The 24,151-nt window shown below is 48.5% G+C and overlaps 3 protein-coding genes across 3 annotated transcripts in view; 2 read left to right on the forward strand and 1 right to left on the reverse strand.

Moving 5' to 3' along the window:
* The first annotated feature begins 1,070 nt into the window (after positions 1-1,070).
* On the forward strand, positions 1,071-4,698 carry zgc:55558 (uncharacterized protein LOC393228 homolog). The gene is made up of 5 exons (XM_027029717.2): positions 1,071-1,395; positions 1,855-1,966; positions 2,626-2,804; positions 3,242-3,401; positions 4,058-4,698. Exons 1-5 carry the CDS (start codon positions 1,292-1,294, stop codon positions 4,205-4,207), a joined length of 705 nt encoding a protein of 234 aa, XP_026885518.2. The 5' UTR covers positions 1,071-1,291; the 3' UTR covers positions 4,208-4,698.
* A 244-nt stretch (positions 4,699-4,942) lies between these two features.
* Positions 4,943-20,263, reverse strand: pold1 (polymerase (DNA directed), delta 1, catalytic subunit). Its single transcript, XM_035524694.1, has 29 exons — positions 20,075-20,263; positions 19,638-19,760; positions 18,298-18,422; positions 16,683-16,871; positions 16,234-16,347; positions 15,694-15,834; positions 15,193-15,318; positions 14,945-15,113; positions 14,715-14,826; positions 14,455-14,584; positions 14,144-14,310; positions 13,519-13,623; positions 13,213-13,353; positions 12,995-13,105; positions 12,687-12,878; positions 12,512-12,600; positions 12,203-12,319; positions 12,003-12,116; positions 7,371-7,518; positions 7,187-7,282; positions 6,899-7,036; positions 6,637-6,812; positions 6,404-6,556; positions 6,209-6,311; positions 5,973-6,105; positions 5,648-5,761; positions 5,439-5,491; positions 5,203-5,300; positions 4,943-5,107 (listed from the first exon to the last, which is right to left on the reverse strand). Exons 4-29 carry the CDS (start codon positions 16,867-16,869, stop codon positions 5,020-5,022), a joined length of 3,315 nt encoding a protein of 1,104 aa, XP_035380587.1. The 5' UTR covers positions 16,870-16,871; positions 18,298-18,422; positions 19,638-19,760; positions 20,075-20,263; the 3' UTR covers positions 4,943-5,019.
* A 178-nt stretch (positions 20,264-20,441) lies between these two features.
* The window catches only part of gys1 (glycogen synthase 1 (muscle)), a 21,979-nt gene continuing 18,269 nt past the window's right edge, over positions 20,442-24,151 (forward strand). The window contains exons 1-3 of the mRNA XM_035531406.1: positions 20,442-20,537; positions 21,710-21,828; positions 23,164-23,345. Coding sequence (XP_035387299.1) covers positions 21,711-21,828; positions 23,164-23,345 — 300 coding nt within the window. The 5' untranslated portion in view covers positions 20,442-20,537; position 21,710. The remainder of the gene's footprint in view (positions 20,538-21,709; positions 21,829-23,163; positions 23,346-24,151) is intronic.

Raw genomic sequence — 24,151 nt, forward strand, 5'->3', positions numbered from 1 at the left:
GTTCAGATTGTCTCCTGTTGCACATAATGAGCGAACACGTATATATCGTAGTCTCTGTCCCGAACACATATATCATAGTCTGTCCTGAACACGTATAACATAGTGTCTGTCCTGAACACGTATATATCGTAGTCTCTGTCCTGAACACGCATATAGCGTAGTGTCTGTCCTGAACACGCATATAGCGTAGTGTCTGTCCTGAACACGTATATATCGTAGTGTTTGTCCTGAACACACATATATCGTAGTCTCTGTCCTGAACACGCATATAGCGTAGTGTCTGTCCTGAACACGTATATATCGTAGTGTCTGTCCTGAACACGCAGATAGCGTAGTGTCTGTCCTGAACACGCATATAGCGTAGTGTCTGTCCTGAACACGCATATAGCGTAGTGTCTGTCCTGAACACGTATATATCGTAGTGTTTGTCCTGAACACGATAATATCGTAGTCCTGAACACACGCTATAGCGTAGTGTCTGTCCCTGAACACGTATATATCGTAGTCTCTGTCCTGAACAGTATATATCGTAGTCTCTGTCCTGAACACGCATATAGCGTAGTGTCTGTCCTGAACACGTATATATCGTAGTCTCTGTCCTGAACACGCATATAGCGTAGTGTCTGTCCTGAACACGTATATATCGTAGTCTCTGTCCTGAACACGTATATATCGTAGTCTCTGTCCTGAACACGCATATAGCGTAGTGTCTGTCCTGAACACGCATATAGCGTAGTGTCTGTCCTGAACACGTATATGTCGTGGTGTCTGTTCACATTTCCACGTGTAGGGGAGAGCGAACAGGGCACTAGTTTCCCACCAGCTGATTTCGTGTTTGCCCGCTTTTGCTCAGTGCCATTCAGCCCCGCCCAGTGACGCCACGCTATCGGCCCCGCCCTGCGCGCCTAACGTCACATGCATAGTTGATTGGACCTGCAAATGAATACAGATTCATAAGGAAGACGTTGGAAAGATGTATTTCACTTTGATTGGCTAGCTCTTGTTTCCTTTAATTTGTCAACAATAGCATATGAATACATAAAAACTGCTTCGTTTGATTGGCGGGTTTGTTTCCATGAGCCCGTCCCTCCCTCGCCCAGACTGGGAGCGCGCTAGCCGCGGAGCTAAGGTACTGGGTCGGGATTTGCCAGATTTATCTGGTTTTTTAATGTCGATTCTTGAGAGGAATTAGAATAATCAACATACCGAAGTACCACAGTGTAGGTTTGCTGCACATGAAGGGTACTTCGCCCGAGTAAACAGGACCCGTTTGTTGTAGTTTAGCTCCGTAATGTGGCCAGCGGCTAATCCCGGCGCTCCCACTCAGACCAGTCCAACCAGTCCAACCAGCGCGCCTGTTGGATTAGAAGGCAGATTTTGGAAGCTCTCGCCGAGGTAAACCCCACCCGCACTGCTGGTAGTAACGTGCTTTCATCCGTTATGTTTGGTTTGGTTGTAATCCGTAACACTAGACTATCTGGGATCATTTAGAGAGCTAGTCGGCTAGGCTAGCTATCTAAACACGTCTCCAGATGGATTATTTGACGATAACTGTCTTTGGCTCCTCCGTTTTGATGGCATTTGTCTCGGCAGACAGGTACCGGGTTTCTACTCTTATACTGGGATGTTTGTGATCTGATGTTTCCGGGCAAAACCGCTAAACTAAACTGTGTGATCTGTCCAACAGAACAGCCAGATAAACTAGTTATGGCTACTACAGATTAGATGGATTATCTGGTAATCCAGGCAGCCCTCCTAGAGCTGCCGTGATACACATGGCTGTGTTGAGTTCGTAACCCCACCCCAACCCCGTTTTAGCTCCTACGCCGTTAAAGCCGTTAACTTTGCTCCCAGTATGACTGAGTACAAGCTGGTGGTGGTGGGAGCGGGAGGCGTCGGGAAAAGCGCCCTGACCATCCAACTCATCCAGAACCACTTCGTGGACGAATACGATCCTACGATCGAGGTACGAGACTCACGAAACCTCAAACAAGAGTTCCAAATAATCTAGGACATCACATGCAAAAGTGCGGTATGATTGAACATTTCCTAAAGGCTTGGTTGTATTTTATATTCAGTGAAGAAAATGACTTTTGCTTTGCCCACTAGGTCAATTTTAGTCTTAATAAATCTACTTGAGTCAGTTTGTCGTTGTTATTTTAATGTAACTATTATGCCAGTAAAGTGCTATCAGGCATGTAGTGAGAAGACAAAACAACATCCATTATATTAGTTAGATGTAACATAATCCAGAGTGCCGATGCCTGCTGTTGGTAAAGCTCTGCCGACACCCCCAGCTGTAGAATTATCACCCCAGTACCCCCACTTCCAACATCAGAGTAACGTAACGTATGTTCACTATTGTGCTGCTACTGCAGCAGAGTTCCATACCATGTTGCACGTCTGTACTAGAAGACTTTTTAATAGCTGGATTTCTGATCACAATAAAACTATCACCAGTCTTCAATTATATAGACAGATCAAGCACCAGCATGCATGCAACATGTAGCACTAGTCACAGAGAGGTTGTCCATCCATTCCCCACAGAGCTGCTTCAGGACAGCAGGCAAGGCCAGGTGCAGTCAGTGACCTCAGATCATGTCCCTTCTCCCTTGTCCTGCTCAGGACTCTTACAGGAAGCAGGTGGTGATTGACGGGGAGACGTGTCTCCTAGACATCCTGGACACGGCCGGACAGGAGGAGTACAGCGCCATGAGGGACCAGTACATGAGGACAGGCGAGGGCTTCTTGTGTGTCTTCGCCATCAACAACATTAAGTCCTTTGAGGACGTGCACCTGTACAGGTAAATCTCTCCCCGGTCTAGACTAACCCCGGACACATGTTCAGGTGATGCTGGTGTAGTGTGGTAAAGGGTGCCAGGTCTAGACTAACCCTCAACACATGTTGGTTTAATGGTGAGTGAAGACTCAGATTCTTGAGATACAGTTTAGGTCCCCATCATAGTTACAAAGCATTTTCTATGGAAATGTAACATTAGTAAGAACCTGACCTGGCGGGAGCCCAGTGCTTTGCTGGTGTGTCGTTATGGTATGTTGTGTTATGAGCGACCCGTCTGGAGTTCTTGTGTAATGCGCTCACATACAGTTCAGCAGTTTCGTTTCCAGTGAAGGCTGTAAAGGAAAGTGCAGTCAGGAGACCAGGCGCTGTGTTGTGGTGGTGAAGTCGCACTTGGTTCCCTCTGCACACTGCGTGCGTGTGTGTGTGTGTGTGTACATGCAGGGAGCAGATTAACCGGGTGAAGGACAGCGACAGCGTTCCAATGGTGCTGGTGGGTAATAAGAGCGATCTGAGCTCACGCACAGTGGACACGCGTCAGGCGCAGGAACTGGCGCGCGGCTACGGCATCCCCTTTGTCGAGACATCGGCCAAAACACGACAGGTGCGTTGGACAGAACCCGATGAAGTGATCTGGATGTCAGTCATTGGCCGTTTTAAACTATAGAAGGTGTCAGTCTGCACCAGGCAAACGTGTTGATTAAAAAAGGAACAAAGCAGAACCTGTAGTGGAAATGAACTTCCTGATCTGATAAATGCTCTGAGACACAAACTATTCTTAGAGAGGGGATTAAATTTAAGGCTTGCATGGACAAGTCAACTTGTTTTTATTAATGCACAAAAAAAAATTATCAAGGGCACTAGCTGCAAATAATGAGTAAGAAATGACCAGAAAACCTCCAGCTTTTGGATTATTTAAGATTGCTTTGCTGAGACTGACGTAGCTCAGTCACCTCCCACAGTTAACTCCAACAGCCCAGACGCTCCAGACTGAACAATCAATCAATCATAACCTTTATGTTGTGAACGCTGAAAGAGCTTAAAGCAGTCCAGTCTCACTCAGACAGGAACGTACTAGGTTGTGATTAAGAGGCAAAGTGTGTGTGCGCCTGCCTCTCTCTCTCTCTCTCTCTCTCTCTCTCTCTCTCTCTCTCTCTCTCTCTCTCTCTCTCTCTCTCTCTCTCCTCTCTCTCTCTCTCTCTCTCTCTCTCTCTCTCTCTCTCTCTCTCTCTCTCTCTCTCTCTCTGTGTGTGTGTGTAGGGGGTTGAAGAGGCTTTTTACTCACTGGTCCGGGAAATCAGGAGATACAAGGAGACGAATCGTAGCAACAAGAAGAGCAAGAAACACACACAGAGACGCTGCAGGCTATTTATAGCAACACTGCCAGCACTCTTACACTGCGGTTCCTGAACAGCACTGCCCCCCACACACCCTCTTTGTTACAGTGGTTGTCGTGAGCATAGCCGCTCGTGTGGAGACCATTACCTTTAGCGGCTGCCTTGACCAGGATGGTGGGGTTTGCCTGGATCAGTTGTCTCCCTGTACCCACAAGCCCCCTGTAACGTAGTAGGAAGCAATCCTGTTCCCATGTGAGCTGGCGACCTCAGACGACATTCCCAGCTCTAGCCAGTAAGGACCTCGTCCTCTTCTGTGTGGATGTTCCGAGTGCTGGGAATGTCGAGCCAAGCCAATTACGCTCATCTGTAGTGGTGCTGTTGCATCATGGGTTGTGTGTAGGAGCTGAGGGAAGCCCCGCCCCACCCCCAAGCGAGGGAAGTTTAAGGTGTTTTTTTTAAGCAGCTGAAGCTACAGTCTGACCAGGTCTCCGACACATTCCTGTTGTAGTGACGAGAGCTTTAGGAGTTTTACCGTTTTTGTGAATAAAAGAATTTTGGCTAAAATGGAGTCACGTCTTTTTGTTGACGGTAATTCGTGACACCTCATACTGCTGGCTGCCTGTCTGGGGCTGGACGGGGGAGATCTCCACACGGAGACACTCCACCCGCTCCCTCACGACTCTGACAGGACCAGTAGGGACAGAGTGTGAATTAAGGACGCAGAAGGTTTCTTCATAAACGTGAGAAATCTCTGCTCCAGGGTTACAAAAGTCACATAATAACTAGAAAAACTATTTTTATTTGCATTGTGAAAATTATTTTTTTTTAAAAACAAGAATGTGTGTGTTTACAAATGCAAGAGAAAACCAAACATTTTCGCTGCTCTCACCAGCCGAAACGAGAGATAAGCTTCTCCTGGTCATCTAAGTCCTTCTGGACCTTCTTGCGCATGTAGAAGATGGGGCAATCGCGACTGGGGACAGAGCATGAGTGTACACACTTCTGTCACAAAGGGGGGTGTATGTGTGTGTATATACACACACACACACACACACACAATATACACACCTCGTACAAAGCACGTCTTCATGTAGGGACCCCTGACACCTTTGACACTGAGTCCACAGGCGAGAGAATTTCTCCTCCAGAGCTGATAGATGAGCAATCTGAAACACACACATATATTAAACGTAACCAAAGTATTTACTGGAAGTGTCACTTCCTCTTAGAGACATGTCAGTTGCTTTTCCTGCTCCCACACGCCCAACACAGCAATGCCGTAACAGACCCACACATATGCGCACCTCCTTCTGATAGAGCTCTGACTCCTTCTTCTTACAGAAGTCACACACAGCAGCTGGAGAGAGAGAGAGAGAGAGAGGTTAAAACAATGTTCACATTCTCCCTATCCACTCTGCATTGTTCTCTCCACCATGAATACGAGTGTCTTTTGTTAATCTTTTGATGTTGGTATGGAGAGCGTGCACACAAACACACACACTCTGCAACGCACCATCTGTTCTGAGAACAGCCCTGCAGCCGATACACGTGCTGCGCTTCTGGGCGAACGCCATGAGGCCTCCCACCCTGGAGGTCAGAACGGTCTTACAACGCGTGTGATCGCCCTCTGTGAACACACACACACACACACATATATATATATATATATATTTAAAAAAAGTGAAGCACTTTACTTGCACAGCTGATGAAGGACCTCTGTCCAAACCATCATGTTTCTCTGAAACCTACTTCACCACAAATCTAAACATCCAAACTCAGTACACTGCAGTTAGACTTCCTGGAGTCTTGCAAGCGCGTGCACGCACGGGTCTACTCACTGAGTAACACACACTCAGCCTTCGTTTCTCCCAGAATGGGCTCAAAGATGCGCAGGAGAGGTTTGGACAGCTGCTGTTCCAGGTAGTACTGGGTGTCTATAGGGATGTTGTTCTCCAGAACATAGATGGGGTCCTACGTGCACACACACACACACAATATTTCACATTTCAGAACAAAGTGGAAACAGTCAGTCAACACACACCCCCCAGTCTACTGACCCCAACAGTTTACTAACCTCTGACTTCATGTATGCTGCCACTCCTTTGGCTGCCTTGATGATTACGTACGGCACACGATCGCCAAGATTAGGAGCACTGCCTGCATCTCGCTTACGCATTCTACACACACACACACACGCGCGCATCATTGTTAACACTCTCTGAGACACACACACATCACTGTGCTCTTTCTCCTCCCAGAAGCCCCTGACCTCTCAGCGAGCTCCACGTGGGCCTGCTTGCCCGTGTACTCCTGGGCCGAGCGCGTCAGTTCCTTAGTGATCACCAACTGGCTGATGTCAATGCGATTACACAGCAGGTCTGAGATCACTTCTTTAGCGTGGCCCACAGCATCGCCAGGGTCTCTGCATGCACATACACACACTCACTGAATAGGTGGTGCGAGTCTGCTGGTCCCTGCAGGGAGACACGGATGGGTGCGCACCTGTCTATGAGAATCTTCTGCAGGCATGTGTTGATGAGGTTGGCCACTAGAGGGCAGTTGTCTCGTCTGACAGTCTCGATGCCCTTACAGTCCATCTTGTCGTGGTGCTGTGTGCTAGAAGAGAAATACAGCCCTGCGTACCTCTTCTTATTGATCAGCAGGTACGGGTAGTACACCTGACGAGCAGAGTAACGGGTCAGTCAGGAAACCAGTTTACTCCTAAACTACATCTGTACTGGTACCAGGTCCCTCTACTTCCTACTTTCTCAAACTCCAGTTTGATCGGCATCACAAAGTGGGAAGACACCCATTGTGCCGCTTCCGTGCCCAGTTTCATTGCTTCCTCAACACTGGTGACTCCCAGTTTGACCATCACAGAGTCTGTGTCTCCATAGATGACCTACACACACACACACACACACACACACACACACACACACACACACACACACGTGCGCGCGCTGGGAACGTCTATGGTATACACAGCAAACACACCTACACGCACAGGACAAGACTGAACAGGACACGTGAACCCGAGCAGATGCATTACCTTGGCGTCAGCCTGGTAACCATTAGCGATGGTGTACTGGGATTCAACAAGCTGCTTCGTCTGTTCGATCATCTGTCTGCCAAAGCCTGTCACACTCTGAACACACACACACACAGAGCATGGGCCTGGGTCCAGTGTCTGGGCGATCTACAGTACCCAGGGGGTGTGTGAGGTGGCGACAGACCTGTGAGATCTCCAGACAGGGCAGCTTGCCCACCTGTGCCCCGGTGAAGCCGTACACTGAGTTGGCGCTGATCTTCAGCGCCAGCTGCCTCCCGTCTAGAACCTGCTTCTTAAACGGGTCCGTTTCCATCTTCAGGTCAGCCTTTGCTCTGTGCGCCAGCCCCACACACACACACACACACACACACACACACACACACACACACACACTTGAATCAGCTAGCGCCCCAGGGCAGTCATAGCCCCGACGTCCTCAGCAGTGTGTGTAGTGGACAGGTTTAGACAGAGTGACCCATTTCTACACACCAGAGCTGTGTGACACAGGAAATCACACGCCAAACCTTACAGGACTGAAAACTAACCACAGCACCTGGATGCCAGAGACCCATGTCTGGTTGCTCTCTGACTCTGGGATGTGTGTGTGTATGCGTGCGCGTGTATGTATGTATGCATGTATGTATGTTGGTGTGTGTGTGCGTGTGTGTGTGTATGTAGGTATGTGTGTGCGTGCGTGTGGGTAGGTATGTGTGCGTATGCGTGTGTGTAGGTATGTGTGTGTGTAGGTTCGCGTGCGTGCGGGTAGGTATGTGTGCGTATGCGTGTGTAGGTATGTGTGTGTAGGTGTGCGTGCCTGCGGGTAGGTATGTGTGCGTATGCGTGTGTGTAGGTATGTGTGTGTGTAGGTGTGCGTGCGTGCGTAGGTGTGCGTGTGGGTAGGTATGTGTGCGTGTGTGCGTAGGTGTGCGTGTGTGCGTAGATGTGCGTGTGTGCGTGTGGGTAGGTATGTGTGCGTATGCGTGTGTGTAGGTATGTGTGTGTAGGTGTGCGTGCGTGCGGGTAGGTATGTGTGCGTATGTGTGTGTGTAGGTATGTGTGTGTAGGTGTGCGTGCGTGCGGGTAGGTATGTGTGCGTATGTGTGTGTGTAGGTATGTGTGTGTGTAGGTGTGCGTGTGTGCGTAGGTGTGCGTAGGTGTGTGTGCGTACGTGTGTGTGTAGGTGTGCGTGCGTGCGGGTAGGTATGTGTGCGTACGTGTGTGTGTAGGTGTGCGTGCGTGCGTAGGTGTGCGTGTGGGTAGGTATGTGTGCGTATGTGTGTGTGTAGATGTGCGTGTGTGCGTGTGGGTAGGTATGTGTGCGTACGTGTGTGTGTAGATGTGCGTGTGTGCGTGTGGGTAGGTATGTGTGCGTACGTGTGTGTGTAGATGTGCGTGTGTGCGTGTGGGTAGGTATGTGTGCGTATGCGTGTGTGTAGATGTGCGTGTGTGCGTGTGGGTAGGTATGTGTGCGTATGCGTGTGTGTAGATGTGCGTGTGTGCGTGTGGGTAGGTATGTGTGCGTGTGCGTGTGTGTAGATGTGCGTGTGGGTAGGTGTGTGTGCGTATGCGTGTGTGTAGATGTGCGTGTGTGCGTGTGGGTAGGTGTGTGTGCGTATGCGTGTGTGTAGATGTGCGTGTGCGTAGGTATGTGTGCGTATGTGTGTGTGTAGATGTGCGTGTGTGCGTGTGGGTAGGTGTGTGTGCGTATGCGTGTGTGTAGATGTGCGTGTGCGTAGGTATGTGTGCGTATGTGTGTGTGTAGATGTGCGTGTGTGCGTGTGGGTAGGTGTGTGTGCGTATGTGTGTGTGTAGATGTGCGTGTGGGTAGGTATGTGTGCGTAGGTGTGTGTGTAGATGTGCGTGTGGGTAGGTGTGTGTGCGTAGGTGTGTGTGTAGATGTGCGTGTGGGTAGGTGTGTGTGCGTATGCGTGTGTGTAGATGTGCGTGTGTGCGTGTGGGTAGGTGTGTGTGCGTATGCGTGTGTGTAGATGTGCGTGTGCGTAGGTATGTGTGCGTATGTGTGTGTGTAGATGTGCGTGTGTGCGTGTGGGTAGGTGTGTGTGCGTATGCGTGTGTGTAGATGTGCGTGTGCGTAGGTATGTGTGCGTATGTGTGTGTGTAGATGTGCGTGTGTGCGTGTGGGTAGGTGTGTGTGCGTATGTGTGTGTGTAGATGTGCGTGTGGGTAGGTATGTGTGCGTAGGTGTGTGTGTAGATGTGCGTGTGGGTAGGTGTGTGTGCGTAGGTGTGTGTGTAGATGTGCGTGTGGGTAGGTATGTGTGCGTAGGTGTGTGTGTAGATGTGCGTGTGGGTAGGTATGTGTGCGTATGTGTGTGTGTAGATGTGCGTGTGGGTAGGTATGTGTGCGTATGTGTGTGTGTAGATGTGCGTGTGGGTAGGTATGTGTGCGTATGTGTGTGTGTAGATGTGCGTGTGGGTAGGTATGTGTGCGTATGTGTGTGTGTAGATGTGCGTGTGTGCGTGTGGGTAGGTATGTGTGCGTATGTGTGTGTGTAGATGTGCGTGTGTGCGTGTGGGTAGGTATGTGTGCGTATGTGTGTGTGTAGATGTGCGTGTGTGCGTGTGGGTAGGTATGTGTGCGTATGTGTGTGTGTAGATGTGCGTGTGTGCGTGTGGGTAGGTATGTGTGCGTATGTGTGTGTGTAGATGTGCGTGTGTGCGTGTGGGTAGGTATGTGTGCGTATGTGTGTGTGTAGATGTGCGTGTGTGAGTGTGGGTAGGTATGTGTGCGTATGTGTGTGTGTAGATGTGCGTGTGTGCGTGTGGGTAGGTATGTGTGCGTATGTGTGTGTGTAGATGTGCGTGTGTGCGTGTGGGTAGGTATGTGTGCGTATGTGTGTGTGTAGATGTGCGTGTGTGCGTGTGGGTAGGTATGTGTGCGTATGTGTGTGTGTAGATGTGCGTGTGTGCGTGTGGGTAGGTATGTGTGCGTATGTGTGTGTGTAGATGTGCGTGTGTGCGTGTGGGTAGGTATGTGTGCGTATGTGTGTGTGTAGATGTGCGTGTGTGCGTGTGGGTAGGTATGTGTGCGTATGTGTGTGTGTAGATGTGCGTGTGTGCGTGTGGGTAGGTATGTGTGCGTATGTGTGTGTGTAGATGTGCGTGTGTGCGTGTGGGTAGGTATGTGTGCGTATGTGTGTGTGTAGATGTGCGTGTGTGCGTGTGGGTAGGTATGTGTGCGTATGTGTGTGTGTAGATGTGCGTGTGTGCGTGTGGGTAGGTATGTGTGCGTATGTGTGTGTGTAGATGTGCGTGTGTGCGTGTGGGTAGGTATGTGTGCGTATGTGTGTGTGTAGATGTGCGTGTGTGCGTGTGGGTAGGTATGTGTGCGTATGTGTGTGTGTAGATGTGCGTGTGTGCGTGTGGGTAGGTATGTGTGCGTATGTGTGTGTGTAGATGTGCGTGTGTGCGTGTGGGTAGGTATGTGTGCGTATGTGTGTGTGTAGATGTGCGTGTGTGAGTGTGGGTAGGTATGTGTGCGTATGTGTGTGTGTAGATGTGCGTGTGTGCGTGTGGGTAGGTATGTGTGCGTATGTGTGTGTGTAGATGTGCGTGTGTGCGTGTGGGTAGGTATGTGTGCGTATGTGTGTGTGTAGATGTGCGTGTGTGCGTGTGGGTAGGTATGTGTGCGTATGTGTGTGTGTAGATGTGCGTGTGTGCGTGTGGGTAGGTATGTGTGCGTATGTGTGTGTGTAGATGTGCGTGTGTGCGTGTGGGTAGGTATGTGTGCGTATGTGTGTGTGTAGATGTGCGTGTGTGCGTGTGGGTAGGTATGTGTGCGTATGTGTGTGTGTAGATGTGCGTGTGTGCGTGTGGGTAGGTATGTGTGCGTATGTGTGTGTGTAGATGTGCGTGTGTGCGTGTGGGTAGGTATGTGTGCGTATGTGTGTGTGTAGATGTGCGTGTGTGCGTGTGGGTAGGTATGTGTGCGTATGTGTGTGTGTAGATGTGCGTGTGTGCGTGTGGGTAGGTATGTGTGCGTATGTGTGTGTGTAGATGTGCGTGTGTGCGTGTGGGTAGGTATGTGTGCGTATGTGTGTGTGTAGATGTGCGTTGTGTGCGTGTGGGTAGGTATGTGTGCGTATGTGTGTGTGTAGATGTGCGTGTGTGCGTGTGGGTAGGTATGTGTGCGTATGTGTGTGTGTAGATGTGCGTGTGTGCGTGTGGGTAGGTATGTGTGCGTATGTGTGTGTGTAGATGTGCGTGTGTGCGTGTGGGTAGGTATGTGTGCGTATGTGTGTGTGTAGATGTGCGTGTGTGCGTGTGGTAGGTATGTGTGCGTATGTGTGTGTGTAGATGTGCGTGTGTGCGTGTGGGTAGGTATGTGTGCGTATGTGTGTGTGTAGATGTGCGTGTGTGCGTGTGGGTAGGTATGTGTGCGTATGTGTGTGTGTAGATGTGCGTGTGTGCGTGTGGGTAGGTATGTGTGCGTATGTGTGTGTGTAGATGTGCGTGTGTGCGTGTGGGTAGGTATGTGTGCGTATGTGTGTGTGTAGATGTGCGTGTGTGCGTGTGGGTAGGTATGTGTGCGTATGTGTGTGTGTAGATGTGCGTGTGGGTAGGTATGTGTGCGTATGTGTGTGTGGGTAGGTATGTGTGTGCGTGTGGGTAGGTATGTGTGCGTATGTGTGTGTGTAGATGTGCGTGTGTGCGTGTGGGTAGGTATGTGTGCGTATGTGTGTGTGTGCGTGTGGGTAGGTATGTGTGCGTATGTGTGTGTGTAGATGTGCGTGTGTGCGTGTGGGTAGGTATGTGTGCGTATGCGTGTGCGTAGGTATGCGTGTGCGTTTCCTCACCTCTTCCTGGCACTAAGCAGGTTCTCCAGGATCTCTGGTAGGAGGCCTTTCCTCACAGACGCTTTAACAAACAAATCTCCAGTAGGAGTTTTGATGAACTCGTCTGCAGAGAGACTACACACACACACACACAAGCATCCATGAGCAAACACACATGCATGCACACGCATGCACACGCACACACACGCGGACACACTCACCCCAGTTTCTCTGCCTGGCCTTTCTGCAGTAGACTAGTGTAACACAAGTTATGGGCCATCATAATGGATGGGTACAGCGATGAGAAATCCAGCGTCGCTATGGGAACGCTGTAGTACCTGGTACACACATGTACACACACACACACACACACACACAGTTAGGCTTCACAGCCTCAGGACATGAAGACATCACCTCTGAGCAGGGAGACATGACCTTGTCTCACACCTGTGTCCTTCACACGGGAAGAACAGACAAACTGCACCCGAGAGATGAGATAGTGAGACAGAGGAGACAGTGATGAGACTCACCCTTTCACAGGCTCTATGACGGTGGCTCCAACGTAGTCCTCTCCTCCATCACTCTTTACTACAGGCATCACCAATTTCTGCTTCATAGCCTACACATACACAATAAAAATACTGCTAAACAGCTGCGTTGTAAGTTGTTAATTCATTTGACCTGTCTGTGTGTGTGTTCACACACCTGTCTCAGCAGCTGTGACACCACTTTGATCTGTTGGCCGCGAGACAGCAGGTACGTGAGTGGCACACCTGTAACTCGGGCCATCTCCATGTAATTAATCACACACATCAGCTTCTGCAGCAGACGCAGGGGCAGGTAGGCGTCCTTCAAACAGTACACCGCCAGACGCCTGCGCGTCTGGTCATTCCCATTCTACACACACACACACACACGTTAGGCTTTTAATTTGTTACACATTTACTGAGGACCCTTCAGTCTCCATCTAGACTTCTGATTGGCTGGTGACCAAGGCCCGTGATTGGCTGTACCTGCAGGTCGGTGATGATGGAGTGTTGAACGTCTTCCTTCTGCTCCTGCAGGAAGTGGAAGCTGACAGCGTTGAGAGTGTAAGAGCGCAGCTTATAGTCCCGCAACAGTACCTGCAGGAAGGAGAGAGAGAGTGCGCATGTGTGCACGCAAGTGTGTGTGTGTGCGCACAAGAGAGAGAGTGCGAGTGCAAGTGTGTGAAAAGTGTGTGTGCATTTACCTGCAAAAGGTCAAACTGCACTCTGCCCTCCATGTTGACAGTTTTGCTCTCCCGACGGCCAACCTGTTTACTCTGGAAGGTGGAATCCTTCAGTACAGACTTAATCCCCCTCACACGACCCAGGTAGGGAAACAAGTTCACCTGTGGATGGACACACACACACCACTCTTCAAATTACAGCAGAGAGAGACACAGACAGATGCATGCGGATACAGTGACACAAAGACAGGAAAACAAATTCACCTGTGGGGGGGACACAACCACACCTCTCCAAATTATAGCAGAGAAAGAGAGAGAGACACACACCTTTAAAGTAGCTGCTCTGTTGAGTAGGTATGGGAGGTCGAAGTTCTGAATATTATATCCTGTAATGATATCAGGATCCACCGTCCTCACAAACTCTGCCCAACTCTGAGCGCACGCACACACACACACCCCACAAAGTGACAGGGAATACATTTATATTTACAGCATTTAGCAGACACTCGTATCCAGAGCAACTTACAAAAGTGCTTTGTCATTTCCTCATTTAACACATCCTAGTACAGCAGAGTAGGATAGAGTCCAACATACCAATGAACTAGAATACTGTAGAATACAGGAATCAGTGCTGATGACTAGAAGTGTGAAACACAAACTCTAACATACCATAATCAGTGCAATAAACAATAAGTGCTAGAGTTTGTTAGTCGACATCAGTGTAATAAACAACCCTACAATAAGTACTAGTTTAGTTAGACCACTGATCAGTGGTCATTTAACTGATCCACAATTAGATGCGTCTTCATTCTGCTGTCCAGACAGCCAGTGGAAAACTACATACAAGTCAAAGGCCTTACACATACACAATAGCACATCTACTAATGCACCACCAATCAGAGAAGACCAGGATGAGTGAGTAAACGAGTGAGTGAGTGAGTGTGTGTCGGACCTGTAGCAGCATGGTCTCCTGAGAGAAGCAGAGGATCTGTGAGCCCACGATGCTGGCGCAGGACTGCAGGGTGAAGACGGTGCGCACAAATGGCTCCTTCTCACCCTGACACTGCACCATAGACGCAATCTGGATCACCGGGTCCACCTCCGCCTCCGGAAACACACCTGCAGCACAGGCACATGCACACACACATACACGGTCTTATACAGCCCTTACTGAAAGTGATTATTTCTGAATTCAGAATTTCTAAAAGTAAAAAAGGAACGTGTGCTTTAGACGATTCTAGTTTTCTGGTCTGTCACACACACCTTTCCTGCCAGCACACTCTATGTCGAAGCTGAGGACCCTGAGAGGGGAGATTCTCTGCCAGTCTCCTTCTGCTGGGTGACTGATCAGATCTGTCCACCCCACATCCACTTCATACTGACACAGAGACACCTGAGAGAGCGAGAGAAAGAGAGAAAGATAAGGGGGTTATGAAATGAAAAGATCTCTGTGCTGTCAGACTACATCACAGCTACAGTGATGCGTGTAGCTGTGTGAAGGCGGGTGGAGGTGATGGTGTTACCTTGCCTGGGCAGCAGAGGTCACTGGTCCCACTCCTCTCCTCCCTCAGGCTGTACTTCCCCTTAGGCAGCTCAACCCAGCAACAGCCCACCATACCGCTGTCTACCATGAACCTGACACGCGCACGCACACATCAATCCCCAGGCCCACCCATACCCACCTTGTCAACAATACAGGTACAGGACTAGAAGTCTGATTATTGGTTCATAAACAACACATCACAACACACACCTGATTTCAAAGTCAATGTTAGCCTCGTAGGCAGGGTAGCCCTGCGTGGTGAAATTATCAAACTTAAAGCCCTGCTCCAGGATACGTTTAGCGGGAGCCACCAGACGGGGCATCGCCATGGTGATACGCAGGAAGTCCACAAGTCGGTTGCCATGGTAACCGTACATGCCTGGTTAAAGGACATAAAGTAGTTAGGCAGGACCAGGACACAGTGGCGTTCTGCGTTCCACAGCAGAGAAGACACTCACTCTCTTTACGAGTGAGGTCCACAGCCAGCACGGTGACGGATATGTTGTCTTTGTTGGAGCGCATGTCCTTCAAAACAGCAGAGTTCAACTCCTTCTGAAACTCACTCAGGTGAGAACTAGTGAAGTCTGATAGAGAGAGAGAGGGTGAGAAACTGATTAAAGAAAGAATTCACACATCCAAAACGTGCCGCTGGGAAAGGCCTGGTCTAGTTTCGTTTGGGTGGGTGCGTGGGTGGAGGTGCTGGTATAGTTTGGGTGGGTGCGTGGGTGGAGGTGCTGGTATAGTTTGGGTGGGTGCGTGGGTGGAGGTGCTGGTATAGTTTGGGTGGGTGCGTGGGTGGAGGTGCTGGTATAGTTTGGGTGGGTGCGTGGGTGGAGGTGCTGGTATAGTTTGGGTGGGTGCGTGGGTGGAGGTGCTGGTATAGTTTGGGTAGGTGTGTGGGTGGAGGTGCTGGTATAGTTTGGGTAGGTGTGTGGGTGAAGGTGCTGGTCTGAGCTCACCCACTGGGGCCGGAACATAGAAGTACGGTGCAAATCCGTGGACATGACAGCAGACGCTGTTCCCAGAGTCCGTCACTCCAAACATACGAATAACAGGAACCTTCCCCTCCACCTGACCAGGCATACCAGCTACTGCAGAACCTAAACACACATCATTTAAGTTCAAACACCTGTTTGTTGGTTTCTTGTGTGTGTGTGAGAGAGACAAATAAGAGACCACTAATGTTTTCTTAAATCAGCATCTCCACATGTACAGCAGCCATTCCATTCAAGTGTTTGTTGAATTCCTTCACACACACTCATTCTACTCAATGAGATGCTGAATAGATGATCACCTCAACAAAATCCTGTTCTGAGAACCACTGCTGCTGTCATCACTATTCTCTTGTTGTAGAACCAGCGGGATGGAAATCTATATCTCGCTCTCTCTTTACCCAGGTAGTATGTATGTGTATATATATCTATATATATATATATAGATAGACAGATAGATAGATATCTATATCTATATATCTATATCTATATAGTGTGTGTGTTTACCCAGGTAGTAGTCCAGGTCTATCTGCTGGAAGACCAGAGTGTCTGTGTGAGGCAGGAGGGGAGGAGCAGCAGGGCGTCGCCAACGAGGGTTCAGAGCAGCAGAGAAGAGCTCACCTGTGTGCACACACAAACACAAACAGCACAGCAGTTAAATCACCATCATCTCTTTCACTCACACACACAAACACACACCACCAAACAGGGCAGCATTTACACTACATCTCTTTCTCACACAAACCAACACCAACTCTTGCATGCATGCACACACCACCTGATCACAGTAGTTACACCACCACCCAACACGACTGTAGTTACTACACCACCACCAACTCTCACACACACACCACCCGACAGGTCAGCATTTGCACATCATCTCTCTCTCACACACAAACCAACACCACCACATCTTGCACGCACACGCACGCACGCACGCACGAAAAACCACTTACGCACTGGGATGACGTCATGGCCCGCCTGCCCCTCGCCTGACTCCATCTCCATGTCCACATCATCAAACTGGGCCAGCTCCTCCTCAAACTGGGAGGGGCTGTCCTCCCACTCTGTACCCGGTTTGCCCCTCTTAGCCTGTGAGGCTCCGCCCAGCATGGGCCCACCCATGCGTCTCTTAGCATCCATTCCTACGGCAGGTAGGGGAACACACAAACATCAGGCAAGACCCACTACTGCCATGCTTCAGCCCATATTCCAGTCAAACAGCAGCATTTCTCACACTCACACTTTATGCCTCATCTGTTCTTGCTACATATGTAGTTCATAATTTGCAGTATTAATTTGGTCGTTTGAAATGAACTTGTGTTTAAGCTCATTCTGTACCATAAAAACTTTGCAATAATAATTGTATTTATTGCCTTTCTTACATACAGGATCTCATTACAGAAACAAAACAACCCACATCATAAACAAACAATCTTAAAAATAAGTGTTTGGGGAGCGCAGTAATGGGGGCAAGTGCTCAAGGAGGCAGTAGCGGTGAGCTCGGCTAAATAAACCGACTCTGGACAGTCTAGAGATGTGCATGTTAGCAGGAAGCTTAGAGTGTTAACGAACTTGCTCTACTCATCGCCTAATAAACGTGTGAAATCCATGTGTTGGGCTGTTTACTAGTTTTAGAGAGGGGTGTGTTGGGCTGTTCACTAGTTTTAGAGAGGGGGTGTGTTGGGCTGTTCACTAGTTTTAGAGAGGGGTGTGTTGGGCTGTTCACTAGTTTTAGAGAGGGGGTGTGGGGCTGTTCACTAGTTTTAGAGAGGGGGTGTGTTGGGCTGTTCACTAGTTTTAGAGAGGGGGTGTGTTGGGCTGTTCACTAGTTTTAGAGAGGGGGTGTGTTGGGCTGTTCACTAGTTTTAGAGAGGGGGTGTGTTGGGCTGTTCACTAGTTTTAGAGAGGGGGTGTGTTGGGCTGTTCACTAGTTTTAGAGAGGGGGTGTGTTGGGCTGTTCACTAGGGTTATGGACTGGGGGTGTGCATCAAGAGAGCCTGGATACTCTGTGCCAACATGAATGAAACGTGATAGAGGCGCGTGAGGACAGGGGAGTCGCTGCTCCGTTAATACACCTCGACGTCCATTCACTGAACCGCATGGTAGTTAGATAACTGGTAGTTAGATAACTGGTAGTTAGATAACTGGTAGTTAGATAACTGGTAGTTAGATAACTGCCTAGCTACGACAGACGACCCTGGTAGCTAACCTTAGCGTTAACCATAGTTAACTAGCTAGTGTAGCTGATGTTAGTCGAGACATCGTCAGACAGAAGACTAGTTACACAACCTTGCAAATTAACATTTTTCAAGCGTTTAAAATAAAAACAGGCAATACAATTAAACGTAAAAGCGCAACTCAAACATCTTAACAACTGAAGGGACGTAGCTAAGCTAGGTTAGCTAAACTCAGGCTAGCCTAGCCTAGCCTAGCCACCACGCCGTGAAGCTCGTTTACTACCGCTAGCTGTCTGTATAATGACGAGGTTTGTTCATTCCAGACGAATATAAACATGCGCTTAGCTCAGGGTCAGGGTCAGGGTGAGGGTCAGGGTGAGGGTCAGCCGACCTGTTCAGGAGACACTCTGACGGGACGCAGCCTCGCGCCACTTCAGCTCGTTCTAGCGAGCCGAGTTCCGTTTTCCCGGCAAAACGCCGCAGCGCCCTGATTGGTTAAATAGAGGGCGGGCGCACCTGGCGTGGGCAGAGGAAGCGGACATACTGACAAACACTCGTGGCTTACAAAATAAAATAGCGTCACCATTATCTATACAATTATATAGACGCATACACAAATCTTTTTGTATTTAAGTAATAAGAAACATTTTATATGTGGATCCGGAAAACTGACATAGATATATAGTAGAATAAAAATCGGTAGAATCTAAAGACAGTGTGAGCCCTATGGTTGAGGAAGAGGACCCAACGTCATCAGTCTCAGAACAGTACAGGAAGAGCACAAATACTGCATGTGTTTTACTAACAGGCAGTTTTGAATGCCTGTTTATCTATCTATCTATCTATCTATCTATCTATCTATCTATCTATCTATCTATCTATCTATCTATGTTTCCTTAATATTTCCCAAATTCCAGTTGTATTATTAATTACACTATAAACAGAAAGTAAAGGTGCAGACTCAAGTAATTGAAGAGAACAGCAGGTCCCTTGTTTATTTTGCTGTTCAATATAACACACTATAGACGCAGTCTGGAATACGTCTGACAGTCCCAAGAGGGCATTTTATACACTTCCTTCAAGGACAGTTACATAACCACTTTTCTTTTTTTACAAAGTGCTTGTCATGTCCAAGTCATGCATTATTTAACATATGCAAATTCAATATTTATACCAGTTAGATTTTTGTTGTTGTTTTTTTTGTTGTTGTTGTTTGTTTTGTTTTGTTTTTAAAGTGATCTCATTCAACCCACCTGGCTTGTTCCCGTGCCAGGCTGAGATGCCCTGGCCTTAGACTGAAGTCTTTGACTGAGGCCTTACTGAAGCCTACAGAGGCCTTTTCTACATAAACACAGTTTATTTTAAACCATCTGCATTTTTTGGCTTGCAATATCATTTTATTACCTCACTACATTGTATACAAAGTGCCCTATTAGAAAATAAAAGAATAACAATAACCCATTAATTCTTAAAATACTTTTTTCTTCTTATTGTTCACATCTTACCAGCCTCTAGCAGCATATCTACCAATAAGATGTGTAAGCTTGGCTGTAGTGAATATAACACCTTGAATAAAGCAATAAGTTGTGTTTGTGTGTCCATTATTCTGTGTTGGTGTCGTGTTGCAGGTGTCCCATCCCTCTCACTGTAGGATCGTCTTTACTCTAACCTGCATTAGTTCCACATATACGAACACAGAGAACATGAAACTGTACAGTGCAGGAGGCTCACCTGGAGGCGGGAAACGCTGGTGAAAGGTAAGCGAGTAACACAACAGCTGTGTTTACTGTAGAAGGGAACTGCGTACAGATGTCTCCAGTTACACACAGAGCGCAGATATGTCCCAGTCCACTGCTGGGGAGGGGGAGGGAGCGAGAGAAAGAGAGGGAGACTTTGTTAGGCTAGATGTTATGAAACAAGGTGAGCGACTGAAGGATAATGGAATGGTTTGTGTGTGTGTGTGTGTGTGTGTGTGTGTGTGTGTGTGTGCATGGATGTGTGTGTGTGTGTGTGTGTGTGTGTGCATGTATGTGTGTGTGTGTGTGTGTGCGTGTGTGTGTGTGTGTGTGTATGTGTGCATGTATGTGTGTGTGTGTGTGTGTGTGCGTGTATGTGTGTGTGTATGTGTGCATGTGTGTGTGTGTGTGTAAGAGAGAGAGAAGTCTAACATCTTGTCTCGCTGCAGTCCTCACTCTATTCCTCGATGACTCGTAGGTCAGTATAAATAAACCCTGCCCTTTTCTCCGGTGCTTGGACAAATATTAAGAAGTCTCACGTTCCACTTGAATTGCCGGTTCTAAACAGACGTAACTCGAAACCAATCAGATTCGTTCCAGCCCTTCCGTCAGCCAATAACATTATTCACATTCCAGCCGTCTGCGGCTCAGACGTGTCTGGTGTCAGAGGCGCTGCGCCTTCTGATTTAACGGCAGACAAAAGAGGCGGGAGCACGCGCCATCTCCGGTAGCCCCGCTGCGGAGCTTCTGTCTGTCAAACTGACGAACATGAGGATGCACCAATACATATCCGGAAGCCACGGCTCCTCCTCTGCGCTGACGTCGGGCTGCTGCTGATTGACTCGCGCAGATGCGAGTGTTGCGCTGCTGCGCTCGGAAAGGACGCTGGCGCAAGGTGAGTCCGTCTGTTTATTTCCTCGAGTGTGAACTTGCATGCTGCATGCGCAGAAACACGCAGATAAACGTGGTCATCCGTTCATAAGCATCACCGTTACCCCACGCACTGAGCTCCTTCGGCACGTCAAACCGGAGTTCTGGCTCCCGTGCTACTTTCTCTGCTCGCGAGCCCTGAGTATTATGGGGCTGGACACCACTTTCTTTCGCACGCGACGTGTGTTACCGTTCAATATTGAATATTATCATTATTTCTGAATGACGCACGCAGAGGTATTTTGAAAACCTGCTCACGCGCCACAGTTGCGGTCGCCATGACGTTCTTGAAAAGCGTGGCGAGAGCGCACGTACGCCTCTATCATGCAGTGTGTGTGTGTGTGTGTGTGTGTGTGTGTGTGTGTGTGTGTGTGTGTGTGTGTGTGTGTGTGTGTTTGAGTTTGACTAGACAACACGCGAATCTCCGTAAAAGGAAGAAAATTCTTCCACGAAAATTCGCGCTAAGATAGTCGCGGTCGCTGAGAAAGAGGTGTGTGTGTCGTGAAGAGGGCGGGTTGGTTGCGATGCGGTAACTAAGACTTGTCGGGTTTTATGGTGGTGCCTGTTAGTGCAGCAAACGCCGTTTCCTTCCTCAGCTGCTGTTGCAACGTCCTGCTGCGGTCTCTTAACGCTCGCGCTATGGCGCGTGCCCGGTATGATGGAGCGGTGCTGGTCTCGCTCAAGGTCGCGGCCAGTCATGCCATGCACGCGCTGCAGGCACAGGACCGAAACCCTCGAGCCGCAACCCCGGAGAGCGTCGCTCAGACCGGTGTGAAGGAGAATATGCGCACGCTTTGCCTGCACACACTTTAGCAGCCATTACGCTGTGTTAGAGTGCATCGTTTTACAGCTAATTTTAGGCTTATTCTCGTTTTTATTAAAAAAAATGGTAAAATGATATTTTTAATGTATTTATTTATTTATTTATTTATTTTTAAATGTATTATTTATCGTGATCAGTTATATTAAATAGTTATGTTACTATCATACCAGTAGCCTGTAGCACAAGCGATTGTTATATAGAACAATAAATATAATGTGTGTGCGCGCGTGCACAGGGCGGAGTGTTGTGGGGTTTACTCTTATGCGTGTGTCATGATAAGGTTTTTTTTTTGTTATTTTCTTCTGTTTTCCCAGCATGCCGTTGGCACGCAGTATCTCGGTCACCTCCCTCTCGGGTCTTGACGAGTGGGATGAGGAGTTTGAGCTGGAGGATGCAGTTCTGTTTGAGATCGCCTGGGAGGTGGCTAACAAAGGTGGGTGAAGTGGGCTCATGTCAATGTGATCTCATTTAAATGTGCATGGTGATTCTTATTTTCTTATTTCTATGTGAGGTTGAATGTTGCTTCCTTCTGAAAACCTGCTGCATTGTGGGCATTCAGTCCAGGGGAATATGACCAGTTCCTTGACTCTGCCCATGTAAACACTACTCTGTCCCCTGCTTAAGCATCATGGTTGTCTGGGTTCATACAGATCTTCATCTTCTTCTTTAAAGCAAAACAGCCTCTGGTCCTTACACTTGTCTTTTTAACCTTTGCAGTCTGTGGTCCTTTACTCTGCCGAATTTCCCAAAACAAGCACTTGGACTACATAGTCATACATATTCATACACATACATATTGTACAATTCATGTGTACATGTGTGTGTAAGTGTCCTTGGTGCTTGTTTGAGCTGCTGGGTTCATGGGTATTCAATTCCTTTACCTCCCTACCATGTTTCCCCTAGTACAGTAGGTCATTCAGCTATCACTATCTCTCAGCTGTCACCAACCTGTTGGGGCAAAGGTCAGGACACGCCCCCTCTCTGCAGAGCCATAGCACTGATCCTGGATCAGGCTTCAAGACCCACTGCTACACTGCAGGCATTCAGGATAATAAAGGCATATAAAAGTTTCATCTTAAAACCTAAAATAGTCACACTGATTCTCTTCACATTACCTGATGTCTTAATGTAATGACTAATTCGCAGTGTACTGACAGAATTGTAAACATATGTTTCTCTGATGTGGCGTTCCTTGGGAAGTCCTGTGGTTCCGTATTGGTTTATTACTTGGGAATGCTACAGACAGGACTAAGTGAAGTGAGTTCTGTAAATGACGGTGTGACATTTGACACACAGGCCAGAACTCCTGTCTTTGTTCAGCTAAACCAAACTTTCCTGCACGTCAGCCAAGTTCCCAAGGACATCACTACGGTGGTTCCCACTGGGTTCATTACTGCTACATGTTCACTCGGTGTTTGGGTTTGTGGATGAGAGAAAAACATTTTGTCAGTGAAGGACTGAAGAGATCATATACTGGTTCCCACATTAAGATTGCTTTCTTTTTTAAATCAGCCTTGGTTTGGCATAGCAATAGTCATTTCCATGCTGGTCACTGAGGTTGATGTCATCATGGGGTTTCCCTCCAGGGGTTCTGTATCTTATGGTTAGGTGAAGCCATAACCTTATGTAGCTATAGTCACATCCAAATTAACAGAAAGAAACCTCAGAGATATTAAACGATGAAAATACTTGTATCTCTGTTTCTGTGTGCACACGTGTGTGTGTGTGTGTGCGCGCCTGGGGGTGTGTGTACGTGTGTGTGTGGCAGTGGGAGGCATCTATACTGTGATCCAGACGAAGGCTCGGTTGACCTGTGAAGAGTGGGGGGAGAACTACTTCCTGGTGGGGCCCTACACAGAGTCCAATGTCAGGACACAGGTGGAGCTGATAGAGCCCACCAGTGCTGTTCTCAGACGGACCATCGACAAGATGAACAGTAGTGGCTGCAAGGTACACACACACATACCTACACACACCTACACACATACCTACACACACACACACCTACACACATACCTACACACAAACACACACACACACCTACACACACACACACACCTACCTACACACACACACACCTACCTACACGCACGCGTACACACACACACACCTACACACACACACACACACCTACCTACACACACCTACCTACACACACCTACCTACACACACACACACACATGCACGCACACACACCTACCTACACACACCTACCTACACACACACATGCACACACACACCTACCTACACACACCTACCTACACACACAGACACACACACAGACACACACCTACCTACACACACACACACACCTACCTACACATGCACACACACACCTACCTACACACACACATGCACACACACACCTACCTACACACACACCTACACACACACACACACACACACACACACACACACACACACACACACACACACCTACCTACACACACCTACCTACACACACACACACACCTACCTACACACACACACACCTACCTACACACACACACACACACACACACCTACCTACACACACACACACCTGCCTACACACACCTGCCTACACACACCTGCCTACACACACCTGCCTACACACACCTGCCTACACACACACACACCTACCTACACACACACACCTACCTACACACACCTACCTACACACACCTACCTACACACACACACCTACCTACACACACACACCTACCTACACACACACACACACACACACACCTACCTACACACACACACACCTACCT

Source organism: Electrophorus electricus, chromosome 1 (genome assembly GCF_013358815.1).
Source record: "Electrophorus electricus isolate fEleEle1 chromosome 1, fEleEle1.pri, whole genome shotgun sequence".
NCBI classification, from domain to species: Eukaryota; Metazoa; Chordata; class Actinopteri; order Gymnotiformes; family Gymnotidae; genus Electrophorus; species Electrophorus electricus.